At 45.1% G+C, this 17,914-nt stretch overlaps 1 protein-coding gene across 9 annotated transcripts in view; it reads left to right on the top strand.

Moving 5' to 3' along the window:
* The window catches only part of LOC112228329 (rap guanine nucleotide exchange factor 6), a 163,469-nt gene extending 150,218 nt beyond the window's left edge, over positions 1-13,251 (top strand). For 8 of the 9 annotated variants that reach the window (XM_042309535.1, XM_042309533.1, XM_042309534.1 and 5 more), the window contains 5 exons: positions 2,008-2,169; positions 2,473-2,589; positions 3,854-4,076; positions 8,581-9,131; positions 10,840-11,532. In XM_042309535.1, coding sequence (XP_042165469.1) covers positions 2,008-2,169; positions 2,473-2,589; positions 3,854-4,076; positions 8,581-9,131; positions 10,840-11,213 — 1,427 coding nt within the window. In that variant the 3' untranslated portion in view covers positions 11,214-11,532. The other variant, XM_042309538.1, reaches the window with a different exon arrangement.
* The last annotated feature ends 4,663 nt before the right edge of the window (positions 13,252-17,914 follow it).

The raw sequence follows: 17,914 nt of genomic DNA, 5'->3' as shown, positions 1-17,914 counted from the left end.
CCGGAGCCCGGACTTGAACCCAATAGAACATCTCTGGAGAAACCTGAAAATAGTTGTACAGCGACGCTCCCCATCCAACCTGACAGAGTGGGTCTGCATAGAAGAATGGGCAACTTCCCAAATAAATTGTGTAGCTTCATACCCAAGAAGACTCTAGGCTGTAATCACTCCCAAAGGTGTTTCAGCAAAGTTTTGAGTAAAGGGTCTGAATAGTTATTTAAATCGTATTTCTGTTTCTTTTAAACCTGTTTTTGCTTTGTCATTATGGGGGATGTGTAGATTGAGGAAAGAATACAATTTAATCCATTTTAGAATAAGGCTATAACGTAACTGTGGAAAAAGTCAAGGGGTCTGAATACTTTCTGAATGCACTGTATCTCTCTCCCCCTCACAGACTATAATGGCGTGTATCTCTCCCCCTCACAGACTATAACAGTGTGTATCTCTCTCTCTCCCACTCAGACTATAACAGTTTGTATCTCTCGCTCTCTCTCCCCCTCCCAGACTATAACAGTGTGTATCTCTCTCTCCCCCTCACAGACTATAACAGTGTGTATCTCTCTCCCCCTCACAGACTATAACAGTGTGTCTCTCTCTCTCCCCCTCACAGACTATAACAGTGTGTATCTCTCTCTCCCCCTCTCTCTCTCCCCCTCCACAGACTATAACAGTGTGTATCTCTCTCCCAGACCCCTCACAGACTATAACAGTGTGTCCCCTCCAGACTATCTCTCTCCCCCTCACAGACTATAACAGTTTGTATCTCTCTCTCCCCCTCACAGACTATAACAGTGTGTATCTCTCTCTCCCCCTCACAGACTATAACAGTGTGTATCTCTCTCTCCCCCTCCCAGACTATCTCTCTCTCCCCCTCCCAGACTATAACAGTGTGTATCTCTCTCTCCCCCTCACAGACTATAACAGTGTGTATCTCTCTCCCCCTCACAGACTATAACAGTGTGTATCTCTCTCTCTCCCACTCCCAGACTATAACAGTTTGTATCTCTCTCTCCCCTCACAGACTATAACAGACTCACAGACTATAACAGTGTGTATCTCTCTCCCCTCCCTCACAGACTATAACAGTGTGTATCTCTCTCTCCCCCAGACTAACAGTGTGACTATAACAGTAACAGTGTATCTCTCTCTCCCCCTCACAGACTATAACAGTGTGTATAACTCTCTCTCTCCCCCTCACAGACTATAACAGTGTGTATCTCTCTCTCCCAGACTCACAGACTATAACAGTGTGTATCTCTCTCTCCCCCTCCCAGACTATAACAGTGTGTATCTCTCTCTCCCCCTCACAGACTATAACAGTGTGTATCTCTCTCTCCCCCTCACAGACTATAACAGTGTGTATCTCTCTCTCCCCCTCACAGACTATAACAGTGTGTATCTCTCTCTCTCCCTCACAGACTATAACAGTGTGTATCTCTCTCCCCCTCACAGACTATAACAGTGTGTATCTCTCTCTCCCCCTCCCAGACTATAACAGTGTGTATCTCTCTCTCCCCCTCACAGACTATAACAGTGTGTATCTCTCTCTCTCTCCCAGACTCAGACTATAACAGTTTGTATCTCCCCTCCCAGACTATAACAGTGTGTCTCTCTCTCCCTCCCAGACTATAACAGTGTGTATCTCTCTCTCTCCCAGACCCCCTCCCACAGACTATAACAGTGTGTATCTCTCTCTCTCTCTCCAGACTATAACAGTGTGTATCTCTCTCTCTCCCCCCTCCCAGACTATAACAGTGTGTATCTCTCTCTCTCCCCCTCCCAGACTATAACAGTGTGTATCTCTCTCCCCTCACAGACTTTAACAGTGTGTATCTCTCTCTCCCCTCACAGACTATAACAGTGTGTATCTCTCTCTCTCCCACTCAGACTGTAACTGTTTGTATCTCTCGCTCTCTCTCCCCCTCACAGACTATAACAGTGTGTATCTCTCTCTCCCCCACTCAGACTGTAACAGTTTGTTTCGCTCGCTCTCTCTCCCCCTCCCAGACTCCAGCTCTCCTCAGGTGATAAAGAAGCCTTCCAGCTCCCAGCACAGCCAATCAGACGACGGTTCCTGTTTTGGGATGAGGCCTGCTGAAGACACTGTGTCCACCGTTTCTTCCCTGCATTCCAGCCCCACTGTATCGCCACAGGGCTCCCCTCGCAAAGGTCTACACCCTGGCTACCTCACATTACCTCTCACTACAGCATCTTCTACAATCCATTCATCCATCTCACAACTCATACCCATAACTCAGAACCAAGCATACCCATTATTCATCAAAGGTTTGTACCTCACCGTCAGTACCCTCTATATATCAGCACCTAAACCCAGCATCCCTCGCCCACAGTACATACATACACATCTTGCTGTAGTCCTATTCTCTCATCTCACCTATCCATACTCTAATTTTGTGTCTTAATCAAGCACCTCAATCATTCTCCCCGTCTCTCTCCTGTTTTTGTCTACAGTGGGAGGTGTGGCCAACCCCCAGCATAACACCAACAGCCAGATGAACCGGTCTGGCTCGTCATCCTCTCTGACCAGCGAGGCCAGCACCAAGGCAGGCAGCCGCAGCTACGGCATAGGTGGGGCTCTCCTCCACAAGAGGTTCCTGCAGATGACCAGGCAGCACATCAGAGACGGGGAGGAAGGCAGGGACAGAGAGATGGAGGTGCTGTTGGAGGTGGAGACAGAGCAGGCAGGGCCAGTGATGATGAGCCTCTCTGGGCCCAATGGAGACCCAGAAGCAGGGGCCGCAAAGGCCACCAGGCCAGGGACCCGCACTCCCCAGGCGGAGACCTCGACAGGGCCAGAGCCTCTAACCCCCCCCAGGCCCAGACTACCAGAGTCCCCCCTGAGGAAGAGGCTGAGGGAGCTGTCCCCGTTCAGGATGCTGAGGGGGAGGAGTCAGTCTAGGGAAAGGCTGGCTGCAGTGTTAGTGGCTAGGACACCAGTGGAGGGTCCGGGGCAGACGTGGCCCTCTGAGGCCCAGGAGGGTAGCCCAGGACAGAGACAGGCTGAGCAGGTCAAAGGGCAAGCAAGGAGGTCAGCCAGCCCCAGCAGGGCCTTTGTATGGCTCTGCAGAGACCGACATAAGAGGAGAAAGACTACCTGAAAGACAGACTGAGGAAGTAGCACAGTAGTCCCTCTGTAAAATAATGAACACTAAAGTTGGTTTAGAGGACAGAGGCAATCTGCTAGACTGAGGAAGTCCATTCTGTGTGAAGTGAACTGAATACGTATTTTATGTGTACAGAAAGTTTTGTCATGAGGTTTCAGCAGTTCATTTGAAAGATGTTGGTGAACGTTTTCATGTCTTGTATCATACATGTTAGTTATTGTTCAGTCCAAGTTGATCCACAACGAGTGACAGAGTATGCATAATGATTTTAAAAGGCAGCTCCATTTAATATGAAGTACGATCTTGAGTTTTCAGAATTTGTTACCGAAATACTTCAACGTTAGATGTTATTTATGACATTCACAAAATAAGATAGTATAAGGTAAGTTAAGCATGTTGTGTTGAGGCTCTACAGGTCAACTGCAATGTGAAAAGTGTGCTCCCATTGTTGATGATTAGTTTTCTACAGATGTTATTGATGAGCATGGGAGAAACTAAAACAAAGATGAGATGTTTATCCTACTTATATATATTTTTTTACAGGATTTCAGTTTTTGAAATAAAACACTTTGTTAAAGCCGGTCCTGATTAGTGTTGGACATGCTGCTGATCTGTATGTAGAGCGTCTGTAGTAGAGTCTAGGGGGTTAGATCTAGTGAAGGTTGGTAGAGGCTGTGTGTGGATCATCACTTCTCCAGGCTGATCATCTCCTCCTCGTTCTCCCTCAGGCTATGCCCTGATGCCTGCAGGGAAGTCAGACAACCTGTCCGACTCCAGCCACAGTGAGATCTCGTCTCGCTCCAGCATCGTCAGTAACTGCTCAGTGGACTCCATGCCTGCTGGTCCTGCAGAGGAGCGCCAATGCATCAAGACCAGGGACACCACAGAGACCCCAGGCACCACCACGCAACTCACACATGCCAACTCTGACTGCAGCCAACCCAGCTCCAGGTAACACACACACACACACATGCGCGTATACACACACACACACACACACACACACACACACACACTGTAGACAAAGCAGACACCCTTCAACAACTGACACTAGTCATCCCTACACCAGACACACATCGTATACCTCCTCAAAGCAGACCCGCACCCCTCCAAGCTGGGTTCCAATTATGTCCTTGGCTCGTTAAAGCAGTGAACAGGAAATCATAAAAGGCCACTGTTTATCAACATCACATGTTTACTCACTCACTCCCACATTAACTGTGCTGCTCCTTTTATGTGGACAGCTTTTAATTCCATCAAGTAAACAACCCCCTTTACTGTCCCTCCAGGATGATGCCTCCCTGGCATAAATATTATAGACTTCTTGGACACAATCTCCTTTTGTGTAATATTTTATTACCTGGGAACCTGCTGCAGTGGCGGTGGCAGTCTGTTCATTAAATATTGTTTATTTGAACTCCCGGCACACTCCGTAAAAAAATACATTTTAGATGAATCAAACAGTGTCTGGTTAATGGAAGGAAAGGAGTAGAGCACAACTTTGCTTTATGGTGGGTACAGTGATAAATCCTAGAGACACTGTGTGCTCTGCAGTGTGAGACTGATTGGGGGTAGAAGCTGTTAAGGAGCCTTTTGGACCTAAACTTGGTGCTACGCTACCGCTTGCCATGCGGTAGCAGAGAGAACAGTCTTTGACTGGGGTGGCTGGAGTCTTTGACAATTTTTAGGGCCCTCCTCTTACACTGCCTGGTATAGAGGTCCTGGATGGCAGGAAGCTTGGCCTCAGTGATGTACTGGGCCATACACACTACACTCTGTAGTGCCTTGCGGATGGAGGCCAAACAGTTGCAATACCAGGCCGTGATGCAACCTGTCAGGATGCTCTCGATGGTGCAGCTGTGTAACTTTTTGAGGAACCATGCCAAATCTTGTCAGTCTCCTGAGGCATTGTCGTGCCCTCTTCATGTCTGTCTTGGTGTGTTTGGACCATGAAAGATTGTTGGTGATGTGGACACCAAGGAACTTGAAGCTCTCAACTTGCTCCACTACAGCCCCGTCGATGAGAATGGCGCATGCTCGGTCCTCCATTTTTTGTAGTCCACAATCATCTCCTTTGTCTTGATCACATTGAGGGAGAGATTGTTGTCCTGGCACCACACTGCCAGGTCTCAGACCTCCTCCCTATAGGCGGTCTCATCGTTGTCAGTGATCAGGCCTACGACTGTTGTGTCGTTGGAAAACTTAATGATGGTGTTGGATTCATGCTTGGCCATGCAGTCTTGGGTGAACAGGGAGTACTGGAGGGGACTGAGCACGCACCCCTGAGGGGCCCCTGTGTTGAGGATCAGCGTGGTAGATGTTGTTACCTACCCTTACCACCTGGGGGTGACATGACAGGAAGTCCAGGATCCAGTTCAAATCAAATCAAATCAAATCAAATTTTATTTGTCACATACACATGGTTAGCAGATGTTAATGCGAGTGTAGCGAAATGCTTGTGCTTCTAGTTCCGACAATGCAGTAATAACGAGCAAGTAATCTAACTAACAATTAAAAAAAAAAAACAAAAAAAAAACTACTGTCTTATACACAGTGTAAGGGGATAAAGAATATGTACATAAGGATATATGAATGAGTGATGGTACAGAGCAGCATAGGCAAGATACAGTAGATGATATCGAGTACAGTATATACATATGAGATAAGTATGTAAACCAAGTGGCATAGTTAAAGTGGCTAGTGATACATGTATTACATAAGGATGCAGTCGATGATATAGAGTACAGTATCAACGTATGCATATGAGATGAACAATGTAGGGTAAGTAACATTATATAAGGTAGCATTGTTTAAAGTGGCTAGTGATATATTTACATAATTTCCCATCAATTCCCATGATTAAAGTGGCTGGAGTAGAGTCAGTGTCATTGACAGTGTGTTGGCAGTAGCCACTCAATGTTAGTGGTGGCTGTTTAACAGTCTGATGGCCTTGAGATAGAAGCTGTTTTCAGTCTCTCGGTCCCAGCTTTGATGCACCTGTACTGACCTCGCCTTCTGGATGACAGCGGGGTGAACAGGCAGTGGCTCGGGTGGTTGATGTCCTTGATGATCTTTATGGCCTTCCTGTAGCATCGGGTGGTGTAGGTGTCCTGGAGGGCAGGTAGTTTGCCCCGGTGATGCGTTGTGCAGACCTCACTACCCTCTGGAGAGCCTTACGGTTGAGGGCGGTGCAGTTGCCATACCAGGCGGTGATACAGCCCGCCAGGATGCTCTCGATTGTGCATCTGTAGAAGTTTGTGAGTGCTTTTGGTGACAAGCCGAATTTCTTCAGCCTCCTGAGGTTGAAGAGGCGCTGCTGCGCCTTCCTCACGATGCTGTCTGTGTGAGTGGACCAATTCAGTTTGTCTGTGATGTGTATGCCGAGGAACTTAAAACTTGCTACCCTCTCCACTACTGTTCCATCGATGTGGATGGGGGTGTTCCCTCTGCTGTTTCCTGAAGTCCACAATCATCTCCTTAGTTTTGTTGACGTTGAGTGTGAGGTTATTTTCCTGACACCACACTCCGAGGGCCCTCACCTCCTCCCTGTAGGCCGTCTCGTCGTTGTTGGTAATCAAGCCTACCACTGTTGTGTCGTCCGCAAACTTGATGATTGAGTTGGAGGCTTTGTTGCAGAGGGAGGTGTTAAGTCCCAGGGTCCTTAGCTTAGTGATGAGCTTTGAGGGCACTATGGTGTTAAACGCTGAGCTGTAGTCAATGAATAGCATTCTCACGTAGGTGTTCCTTTTGTCCAGGTGAGAAAGGGCAGTGTGGAGTGCAATAGAGATTGCATCATCTCTGGATCTGTTGGGGCGGTATGCAAATTGGAGTGGTTCTAGAATTTCTGGGATAATGGTGTTGTGAGCTTGCCCAGCCTTCCATCTGGCTACAGATGTGAGTGCTACTTGTCGTTAGTCATTTAGGCATGTTACCTTGGTGTTCTTGGGCACAGGGACTATTTTTATGTAACTATGGTTGTCTGCTTGAAACATGTAGGTATGACGGACTCGGTCAGGGAGAGGTTGAAAATGTCAGTGAAGACACTTGCCAGTTGGTCCGCGCATGATTTGAGTACACATCCTGGTAATCTATCCGGCCTTGTGAATGTTGACCTATTTAAAGGTCTTGCTCACATCTGCTACGGAGAGCGTGATCACAGTCGTTCGGAACAGCTGATGCTCTCATGCAGTGTTGCTTGTCTCGAAGCGAGTATAGGGGTTATTTTGCTCATCTGGTAGACTTGTGTCACTGGGCAGCTCGCGGCTCTGCTTCCCTTGTAGTCTGTAATAGTTTGCAAGCCCTGCCACATCCGACGAGCGTCGGAGCCGGTGTAGTACTATTCAGTCTTAGTCCTATATTGACGCTTTGCCTGTTTTATGGTTTGTCCGAGGGCTTAGCGGGATTTCTTGTAAGTGTCTGGGTTAGAGTCCTTTTTAGCTCAGTGCAGATGTTGCCTGTAATCCATGGCTTCTGGTTGTGGTATGTATGTACGGTCACTGTGGGGACGACTTCATCGATGCACTTATTGAGGAAGCCAGTGACTGATGTGTTGTACTCTTCAATGCCATCAGAAGAATCTGTACTAGCATAACAGTCCTGTAGCATAGCATCTGCATCCTCTGACCACTTCCTTTTTGAGCGAGTCACTGGTACTGCCTGCTTTAGTTTGTAAGCAGGAATCAGGAGGATAGAGTTATGGTCAGATTTGCCAAATGGAGGGCAAGGGAGAGCTTTGTACGCGTCTCTGTGTGTGGAGTAAAGGTGGTTTAGAGTTTTTTTTTTTTTTCTCTGGTTGGACATTTAACATGCTGGTAGAAATTAGGTAAAACGGATTTAAGTTTGCTTGCTTTAAAGTCCCCGGCCACTAGGAGCGCCGCCTCTGGATGAGCATTTTCCTATTTTCTTATGGCCGTATACAGCTCGTTGATTACGGTCTTAGTGCCAGCATTGGTTTGTGGTGGTATATAGACAGTTACAAAAAATATAGACACAAACTCTCTTGGTAAATAGTGTGGTCTACTGCTTATCATGAGATACTCTACCTCAGGCAAGCAAAACCTCGAGACTTCCTTATTATTCGATTTCGCGCAACAGCTGTTATTTACAAATAGACACAGACCGCCACCCCCTTGTCTTACCGGAGGCAGCTGTTCTATCTTGCTGAAAACACAGCCAGCTGTATGTTATCCATGTCGTCGTTCAGCAGCGACTCAGTGAAACATAAGGTATGACCGTTTTTAATGTCCAATTGGTAGGATAACCTTGAACCTTCGCGTCGGACTCGTTAAAGAAAAAATCTTTGTCCAGTTCGAGGTGAGTAATCGCTGTTCTGATGTCCAACAATATCACAGTTGGTTAGGAGCACCTAAAACAACAGCCATCCTCTCCGGTACCATTCTTGCATTATCATTTCTTCTCTGTATCATTATGTTTCCTTCTCTCTTCTCCTTGTCAGTTTGTCTTTGGTGCGGAGCCAGGTGATGCGGGGCTCCACCTTCACCTCCTCGACCTCCACAGAGGAACTGGCCCCCGACCACGCTTCCCTGGACAGCGTGGTCGACAGCGGGCGGGGAAGCTGGACCTCCTGCTCCTCCAACTCCCATGACAGCTTCCAGAGCCTGCCTGTCCCCCTTCTAGGCCTGGGCCGACCCCCTGCCTGGGACCACCTAGCGCCTGGGGGCTTCCGCCACACCCAGCTAGCAGGGCCTATAGTAGAGGTGGAGGCTGGGCCAACCGGAGAGGAGGTAGTGGGAGCACCAGGGTCGGGATCCAGGGGAGGAGAGGACACCAAGAGGCTCTCCAGAGACAGTTCAGAGCTCAACCAATCACAGCAGAGCTGGGCCTCGTCATCCTCGCTGTCTGACTCATATGAGGGGAAATATGGCACCATCAAACGCCGCACTGCAGACGGTGCCTCAGTTGCCCCCGGGGAGGGGCACGACACACCCCAAAGCACAGCCCCCATCTACAAAACGGTTACTTCAAGCACCGAGAAAGGCCTCATAGGTGAGGGTCCACTGTGTCTTCTCCATCACCTCTACTGTACTGTGGTGTTAGTGTGTAACTGTAAATCCTGCTTGTGACATGCTGTGTGTAGATTGGTGTGGTGTGTGTTGAGGAATGACAACAGCAGATTTGTACACTTTTTGGAAAAACATTTTTACTTCCTCTCTTATGGCTTTGGATACACTCGCTTTGCCTGGCCACCAGTCTCAAAACCAGCTGTGGCACAAATTGCTTCTGTTTTTTTCACCCATGCGGTCCACAGAACTGCAGTATAGTGGGATTTTTTAACCGGGGTCCCCTGCTCGTGCGATTTGCTCAGCTGCATTTACTACTACTCTACCACAAACTGTATTCTCCAGCTGGTCTACTTCTATAACCTGTGAATCAGGCTTTTTCTGTTTACTTAATCTTCTGTAATGCAGCAGAGACGGTGTTCTGTAATGCAGCAGAGACGGTGTTCTGTAATGCAGCAGAGAGGGTGTTCTGTAATGCAGCAGAGAGGGTGTTCTGTAATGCAGCAGAGAGGGTGTTCTGTAATGCAGCAGAGACGGTGTTCTGTAATGCAGCAGAGACGGTGTTCTGTAATGCAGCAGAGAGGGTGTTCTGTAATGCAGCAGAGAGGGTGTTCTGTAATGCAGCAGAGAGGGTGTTCTGTAATGCAGCAGAGAGGGTGTTCTGTAATGCAGCAGAGAGGGTGTTCTGTAATGCAGCAGAGAGGGTGTTCTGTAATGCAGCAGAGACGGTGTTCTGTAATGCAGCAGAGAGGGTGTTCTGTAATGCAGCAGAGAGGGTGTTCTGTAATGCAGCAGAGAGGGTGTTCTGTAATGCAGCAGAGAGGGTGTTCTGTAATGCAGCAGAGAGGGTGTTCTGTAATGCAGCAGAGAGGGTGTTCTGTAATGCAGCAGAGACGGTGTTCTGTAATGCAGCAGAGAGGGTGTTCTGTAATGCAGCAGAGAGGGTGTTCTGTAATGCAGCAGAGACGGTGTTCTGTAATGCAGCAGAGACGGTGTTCTGTAATGCAGCAGAGAGGGTGTTCTGTAATGCAGCAGAGACGGTGTTCTGTAATGCAGCAGAGCACTGAGTTAGTGGTATTCACTATAAAGTGCACTACTTTTGACCAGGGTTTCCTATGTACTCCATTCCTATTGATCAGAGCCCTATGGGCATTAAATAAGGAATCAGGTGCCATTTGGGACGAAGCGACTGTATCGTCCTCTGACTGGATGGACAGGAGGATTAAAAAGTAGGGCCGGGACGATACCAGTATCACAAAATGTTTCCATGTCAAAGATTTAAAAAACATGAAGCAGACCACACTCTTTGGTCCTTTTAAAAAACCTGCTATTGTGTATTTATAGCTTGGTAAATACATAATTGACAACATAATGTTTGTTTCCAACATTAGGACTGTTTTCCTAAAGAACTTTAATCCACTTAACTTCCTAAAGAAGTTAAATCCACTGTTTTGTTTCCTTCGTGATACTACTGGTATCGTCCCAGGCCTATTGAAGAGCAGTAGAGTACATGCCAAATCTGCTGCTACCATTCATCTCACACACCAACTACACCACCTGCCTGTCGGTGTCTTTATTTCAGTGGTTTAGTAGCTACATAATGGTGGTGAAACAGCTCATTGTTTTATTTCCCCCCCCCCCTTCATCACCGTCACACCCCCTTCCCTGTTTCCTCCCTCATTTCCGGTGGCCAGTGTATTGTGTAACCTCTCCCACCAAGGACGATAGGTTCAGGGGGCCTCCCCCCACCCCTCCAGGATACCAGGGCCTCACCCTGGTTAACGGACAGGATGGAGCTCCTCCTCGGCTCCCCCACTTGCGGCCGCCCGACTATAGCGTGGCCCTGCAGAGGTCTAAGCTGCTACAGAGCCCCGGAGGACTGGTGGAAGCCCGGCGCCTGGGGGTGAACCACTGCCACGAATCCCAGGGCCAGTCCAGGCCAGGCAGCGTCTGCCTACAGGGTCTGGAGGATAGTGAGGATGGTATGTGGAGAAAGACAGAGACCAGCCCCAGCCAGGGACAACATGGAGGACCATTGCACCAGGCAGGCCATGTTGTAGTAGACTAGACTATAGCTCTCTGTGATGTTGCAGGAGTTACCTAGTTAGTGGCAGAGTTGGGTTACCTGGCAAATGGTTCACCGTTGAATGTCTCTGATTTGCATGTAATCTGAGCCTCAGCTTTTTGCGGCCTTTTTGTCTGTTATCAACCGTAAGCAGGTGAAGTCACGGTATAGAATGTTAGGAATGGCAAAATGACACATTTCACATGAGACGATAACTTAGCATACCAATATGTCTTTGATAGTGCTGTAAGATGTACCTAGATGTTTTATCTGAAGTAATTGTGTCTTCAGTGTTAGGTTAACTCTCCTCTCCTCTTATCTATTGCAGATGAGCAGGTGTCAGCTGTGTAGAGCTAGACGCCTGAACGGACACTGCAGATCATTGGAGGGAGGGTGAGAGGATGAGGGAGGGAAAGGTGATTTTAACCTGCCATGCTGCCTCCTCTGGGCACAATCCCCTCACCCCTCGCTGCTCTCCGGGTCCTCAGTCTCAGCTGACGGCTGCTCAAGTCCAAACCAACGGCACCCCCACAGAACTTGTAACAATCATCTCTTTTTACTCCATTTTGAAATGTTTTAGCAACTCTCCTGTGTTTAGACTCCCACTGCCCTGGAACAGAGCTGTAAACAGACTGAGATGTGATGTCACGGGGTATGGCTGAGGCGTTTGGGACACAGTGCTTATGAAGAAGGGATGGGCGATGCCTGCTGATCACTGTCTTTTTAACAGTACCTCCATTTGCTTTGGTGCTTTCTTGTCCCAGGTTTTTTTTAATGGTTTTTCCTCAGTCGATGCATGAAAGTGAGTGTTTTTTTAGCCGTTTGCTTGATTGTGCTCAGCTTTAAATGGCATGCAGACACGTGCGTAGCTCTGAGAATATCCAAGAAAGGAGAAAGCATTTATTTTTCTTCTCTGTAGTTTAGAAAGCAGAGATCTGGCAGTCGGCAGATATGCCCTCAAGTTAAGAGCGACTCCACATATCTTTTAATTTGCAGGGGATGGAGGAGTGGGTGTGGGCAGCTCTTATTGCACCTTGTGGAGTTTCAACAGCATCTCAGGCCATTGTGTATGCTGCACCACACCCTCATCTATTCAGACGCTCTCTTCCTGCGCTTGTTAACCTACGCTACTTTACTGGCATGCTTCCGTCTGTATGTTTAATGAATGTTATTCTAAGTTGTTTTTAATGAGTTGACAAACAAAAAGGCTCACTGCTGTAGAACAGTACAGTGTTTTATTTTATTGCAAAACAAAATATTATCACTGTACAAACGTTATTTGGTAAGCTTTAGATGCGAGGCGTGCAGCCAACAGCCCAAAGTTGTTTACATCGATGCTCACAAACTTGTTTAGTGTGTTTGTTACACTAGTAGTTGTCTATTGAATTAAAAGCTCAAATGTAAAAGTATTCTGATTTCAGGTTAATTTGATATGTAAAGTCTTTTTTTATGCAGTAAGAATATGTGGATGCAGCATAAACAACACATTTGGTGTGTTCTTTTAATGTACCTCTTCCATCTTGGCTATTAAGTGTCTGGTTTAGTAGTCATGGCAACAAAAGAAAAAACAATGCTTGTCAATGGAAAATGCTTTGCAAAACTGCTATTTCAATACATCTCCATTCCTTGTTCATAATATAGCTATTTGAAAAATTGTACATTTTGTAAAGTATTTTAAAGAATTTGCTTTAATTTTTTCTTCTTATTGCAAACAAAAGCTCATTATTTGTGTAGGTTTTAACCCTCTAGGGTTGAGGGTGAAACTGCTGAATGATATTGTCATTAGGGATATAACTGGACTTACTGGTTGGGGGTCTTTCCTTCAGCTGTCTGTTCTGTATGTGACGCTTGTTGATTTCTTTGTTTTGCCGTACTAAGACTTGAAAATATGAATGGTTATATATAAACAGTGCATGTATACATTTATACATATATTTTTGGTTTGTCATAAATTAATGTTATACAGATCTTGTATAGATGAAAAGAGTCCTCGATAAATACTATTTTAATATTTTGTTATAATAAAATCAAAAGATTGTGATTGCCCCTTTTCTGTCATTGGGCAGGAATCTTTTGAGGAACTCTCTGCTCTCTGGATCGATTTTGGTTTGACTCCTCTTGATGTGCTGTTGTATAGGTGTTTATTATACAGTTGAAGTCGGATGTTTACATACACCTTAGCCAAGTACATTTAAACTCAGTTTTTCACAATTCCTGACATTTAATCCGAGTAAAAATTCCCTGTTTTAGGTCAGTTAGGATCACCACTTTATTTTAAGAATGCGAAATGTCAGAATAATAGTAGAGAATTATTTATTTCAGCTTTTATTTCTTTCATCACATTCCAAGTTGGTCAGAAGTTTACATACACTCAATTAGGATTTGGTAGCATTGCCTTTAAATTGTTTAACTTGGGTCAAACTTGTCATGTAGCCTTCTACAAGCTTCCCACAATAAGTTGGGTGAATTTTGGCCCATTCCTCCAGACAGAGCGCTGGTGTATCTGAGTCAGGTTTGCCCACACATTTTCTATAGGATTGAGGTCAGGGCTTTGTGATGGCCACTCCAATACCTTGACTTTGTTGTCCTTAAGCTATTTTGCCACAACTTTGGAAGTATGCGTGGGGTCATTGTCCATTTGGAAGACCCATTTGCGACCAAGCTTTAACTTCCTGACTGATGTCTTGAGATGTTGCTTCAATATATCCACATAATTGTCTTCCCTCATGATGCAATCTATTTTGTGAAGTGCACCAGTCCCTCCGGCAGCAAAGCACCCCCACAACATGATGCCACCCCCGTGCTTCACGGTTGGGATGGTGTTCTATGGCTTGCAAGTCTCCCCCTTTTTCCTCCAAACATAACGATGGTCATTTTGGCCAAACAGTTCTATTTTTGTTTCATCAGACCAGAGGACGTTTCTCCAAAAAGTCGATCTTTGTCCCCATGGGCGGTTGCAAACCGTAGTCTGGCTTTTTTATGTTGGTTTTGGAGCAGTGGCTTCTTCCTTGCTGAGCGGCCTTTCAGGTTATATCGATATAGGACTCGTTTTACTGTGGATATAGATATTTTTGTACTTGTTTCCTCCAGCAGCTTCACAAGGTCCTTTGCTGTTGTTCTGGGATTGATTTGCACTTTTCGCACCACAGTACGATCATCTCTAGGAGACCGAACGCTTCTCCTTCCTGAGCGGTATGACGACTGCGTGTTCCTGTGGTGTATATACTTGCATACTATTGTTTGTACAGATGAACGCGGTACCGTCACGGTATTTGGAAAGTGCTCCCAAGGATGAACCAGACTTGTGGAGGTCTTGGCTGATATGTCTTGATTTTCCCATGATGTCAAGCAAAGAGGCACTGAGTTTGAAGGTAGGCCTTGAAATACATCCACAGTTATACCTCCAGTTGACTCAAATTATGTCAATTAGCCTATCAGAATCTTCTAAAGCCCTGACATCATTTTCTGGAATTCTCCAAGCTGTTTAAAGGCACAGTCAACTTAGTTTATATAAACTTCTGACCCACTGGAATTGTGATACAGTGAAATAATCTGTCTGTAAACAATTGTTGGAAAAATAACTTGTCATGCACAAAGTAGATGTCCTAACCGACTTGCCAAAACTATAGTTTGTTAACAAGACATTTGTGGAGTTGTTGACAAACGAGTTTTAATGACTCCAACCGAAGTTTGTAAACCTCTGACTTCAACTGTATGTCTTGACTCTGCCTCCCTTAACGGGCTTCACTGGCTGTGGCCTCTCGTGCTGAAATTGTTTTGCTGAACATGTCCTCATCCAAAGCCACCGCATTATGGAGTAGGCAACAATCTGTTTCTCAGACATTAGAAATGTAATGTACAGAGCTGACATTATTCCCTTGTCTACGTGATAGGGAAGCATGTGTGTTCTACATAATCTATTTTTATTTGGAGGTTCTGTAATGTATCCCACTGAGCACAATCTGGAACAGAGCTTTTATCAGTTTCTACTGCTTTCAGACAACTGTGGTGTCATCCTCTCTCTCTCAGCACTGCGACCCCTGCCGTTATCTACAAGGGTGGATGGTTCTATCATAGAATGATTCTGTAGGTTCTATTACACTCTTCAGAATCCTATAACATACAGGACCTAGTATTACTGTCCATCACCTTTGAGGAGAAAGCAGAAATGTATATACTGAACAAAAATATAAACACAACATGCAAAAATGTCAAGGATTTTACTGAGTTACAGTTCATATAAGGAAATCAGTCAATTAGGCCCTAACCTATGGATTTCACATGACTGGGCAGGGGCACAGCCATTGGTGGGCCTTGGAGGGCATATGTCCACTTGATAGCCAGACCCACCCACTTGAAAGCCAAGCTCAACCAATCAGAATGAGATTTTCCCCTCAAAAGGGCTTTATTACAGACAGAAATACTCCTCAGTTTCATCAGCTGTCCGGGTGGCTGGTCTCAGACGATCCCGCAGGTGAATAACCCGGATGTGGATGTCCTAGGCTGGCGTGGTTACACGTGGTCTGCGGTTGTGAGGCCTTGTTGGACATACTGCCGAATTCTCTAAAATGATGTTGGAGGTAGCTTATGGTAGAGAAAGGAACATTAATTTCTCTGGCATCAGCTCTGGTGGACAATCCTGCACTCAGCATGTCAATTGCATGCTCCCTCAAAACTTGAGACATCTGTGGCATTGTGTGTCAAAACTGCACATTTTAGAGTGGCCTTTTATTGTCCCCTGCACAAGGTGCTCCTATGTGATGATCATGCTGTTTAATCAGCTTCTTGATATGGAACACCTGTCAGGTGGATGGATTATCATGGCAAAGGATAAATGTTCACTTACAGGGATGTAAACAAATTTGTGCAGAACATTTGAGAGAAATTAGCTTTTTGTGTTTGTGGAACATTTCTGGGATCTTTTATTTCAGCTCATGAAACATGGGACCAACACTTTACATGTTGAATTTATTTTTGTTCAGTGTGTATGTGTGTGTAATCAAAATATATATATATGAGATAGTCTCTCCTGTCTTTTGATTGTGTTGTTTAATTTAAGATCACAACTGTGTAAAATGCCAAGGCATTTGTTTAACAGACTACAGCAGTCATCCATTTTGTCGACTGATGATGATCCGACTTGTGTTGTCCGCTGACCGTGTGCTTGCCTACAGTATGTGTGGCCGGCTCACCGTGGTCCATTCAGTTCAGCTGATCATATTGATCAGGTAACAGTTTATTGATTGATGCCAAACCCTACCCGTTTCCACTAGTAGACCGAGAAATAGCCTGCCTTGCACATTGGGAAGAACAAAAACAACCCCTGATGTTCAATAGAACAGTTGTGCTCTAAACAACTCCTCAATCATGAAATTCAGCTTCCCTGTGTGTCGATTTGATTGGCTGATTACTGTCACCAGTAAGTAATGCAGGGACTTTATATTGAAATTGTATATTTTCCCTGCATTCAGTTTAAGCCACTCTATAGATTCAGCCCATACTATACACTACAGTTATGGGGCTAAAGCCAATCCCACTTCAGACAGATCTGTAGTGGAACACACACACAAGCTATAATGACATATAATTAAGATTTCATCCAAAGGCACCTGCCAACACTGTGGCTTTCTTCATAGGCATTATTGAATAAGTCTTGTGCTTCACAACTCTTTCTGGTCTCTGTCATATTACCCGGACTGCAATAAGTGAGCTGAAATTATATGTAACTCAAAAAATCTAGGCATTTAGCAGAACTGCACCATTGTAAGCTTGACTGTAGCAATTTACTGCCCAATGTCGGTTACAAGGTATTATTTGGTCTGTGGCTTACTTTTGTTTTGGTTTGGTCTTACACTTTTCATAGCTCTTGTACCTTATGTCTTTTAGAAAGACAGTTATTTGCTTGTATGCTTTTTTATATTTTTACCAGTGATTGTAAGTACTTGTTATATTTTTGTTTAAGAGAATGTTTTAAAAAACAAAAGTACATTTTATTTCTCCAAGTTAACTGAAATTAATTTTGACAATAATAAACTGTTAAACGTTTGTTTGTCTGTTCTTACTTGCAGTGTAAAGATAATTAAGTGCATCGAAATAACTTTTCTCTCGTTGTGAGAAACTCACTCCACCCATTTAGCCTCATATTCAAACATTTGTGCTTTGAGCATTACTCTTAATCAATGCATTGATTTCTCTGTTCAATCAGAGATGTCATTTTTATGCTTGGTATTACAGTATACCTCTAATCTCTATTATTCTACTGAGAACAACTCACATCAATGCTATAGTATTTAGAGCTGCAATGTGAATCTAGTTCATCTAGTACCCTGGTGTCTTTTTAATTAGCCATCTAGTTCATCTAGTACCCTGGTGTCTTTTTAATTAGCCATCTAGTTCATATAGTACCCTGGTGTCTTTTTAATTAGCCATCTAGTTCATCTAGTACCCTGGTGTCTTTTTAATTAGCCATCTAGTTCATCTAGTACCCTGGTGTCTTTTTAATTAGCCATCTAGTACCCTGGTGTCTTTTTAATTAGCCATCTAGTTCATCTAGTACCCTGGTGTCTTTTTAATTAGCCATCTAGTACCCTGGTGTCTTTTTAATTAGCCATCTAGTTCATCTAGTACCCTGGTGTCTTTTTAATTAGCCATCTAGTACCCTGGTGTCTTTTTAATTAGCCATCTAGTACCCTGGTGTCTTTTTA

This window comes from Oncorhynchus tshawytscha, linkage group LG30, assembly GCF_018296145.1.
Source record: "Oncorhynchus tshawytscha isolate Ot180627B linkage group LG30, Otsh_v2.0, whole genome shotgun sequence".
NCBI lineage: Eukaryota > Metazoa > Chordata > Actinopteri > Salmoniformes > Salmonidae > Oncorhynchus > Oncorhynchus tshawytscha.
Note: the sequence above shows the minus strand (reverse complement) of the source record. Positions and strands in the feature narration are given on the sequence as shown.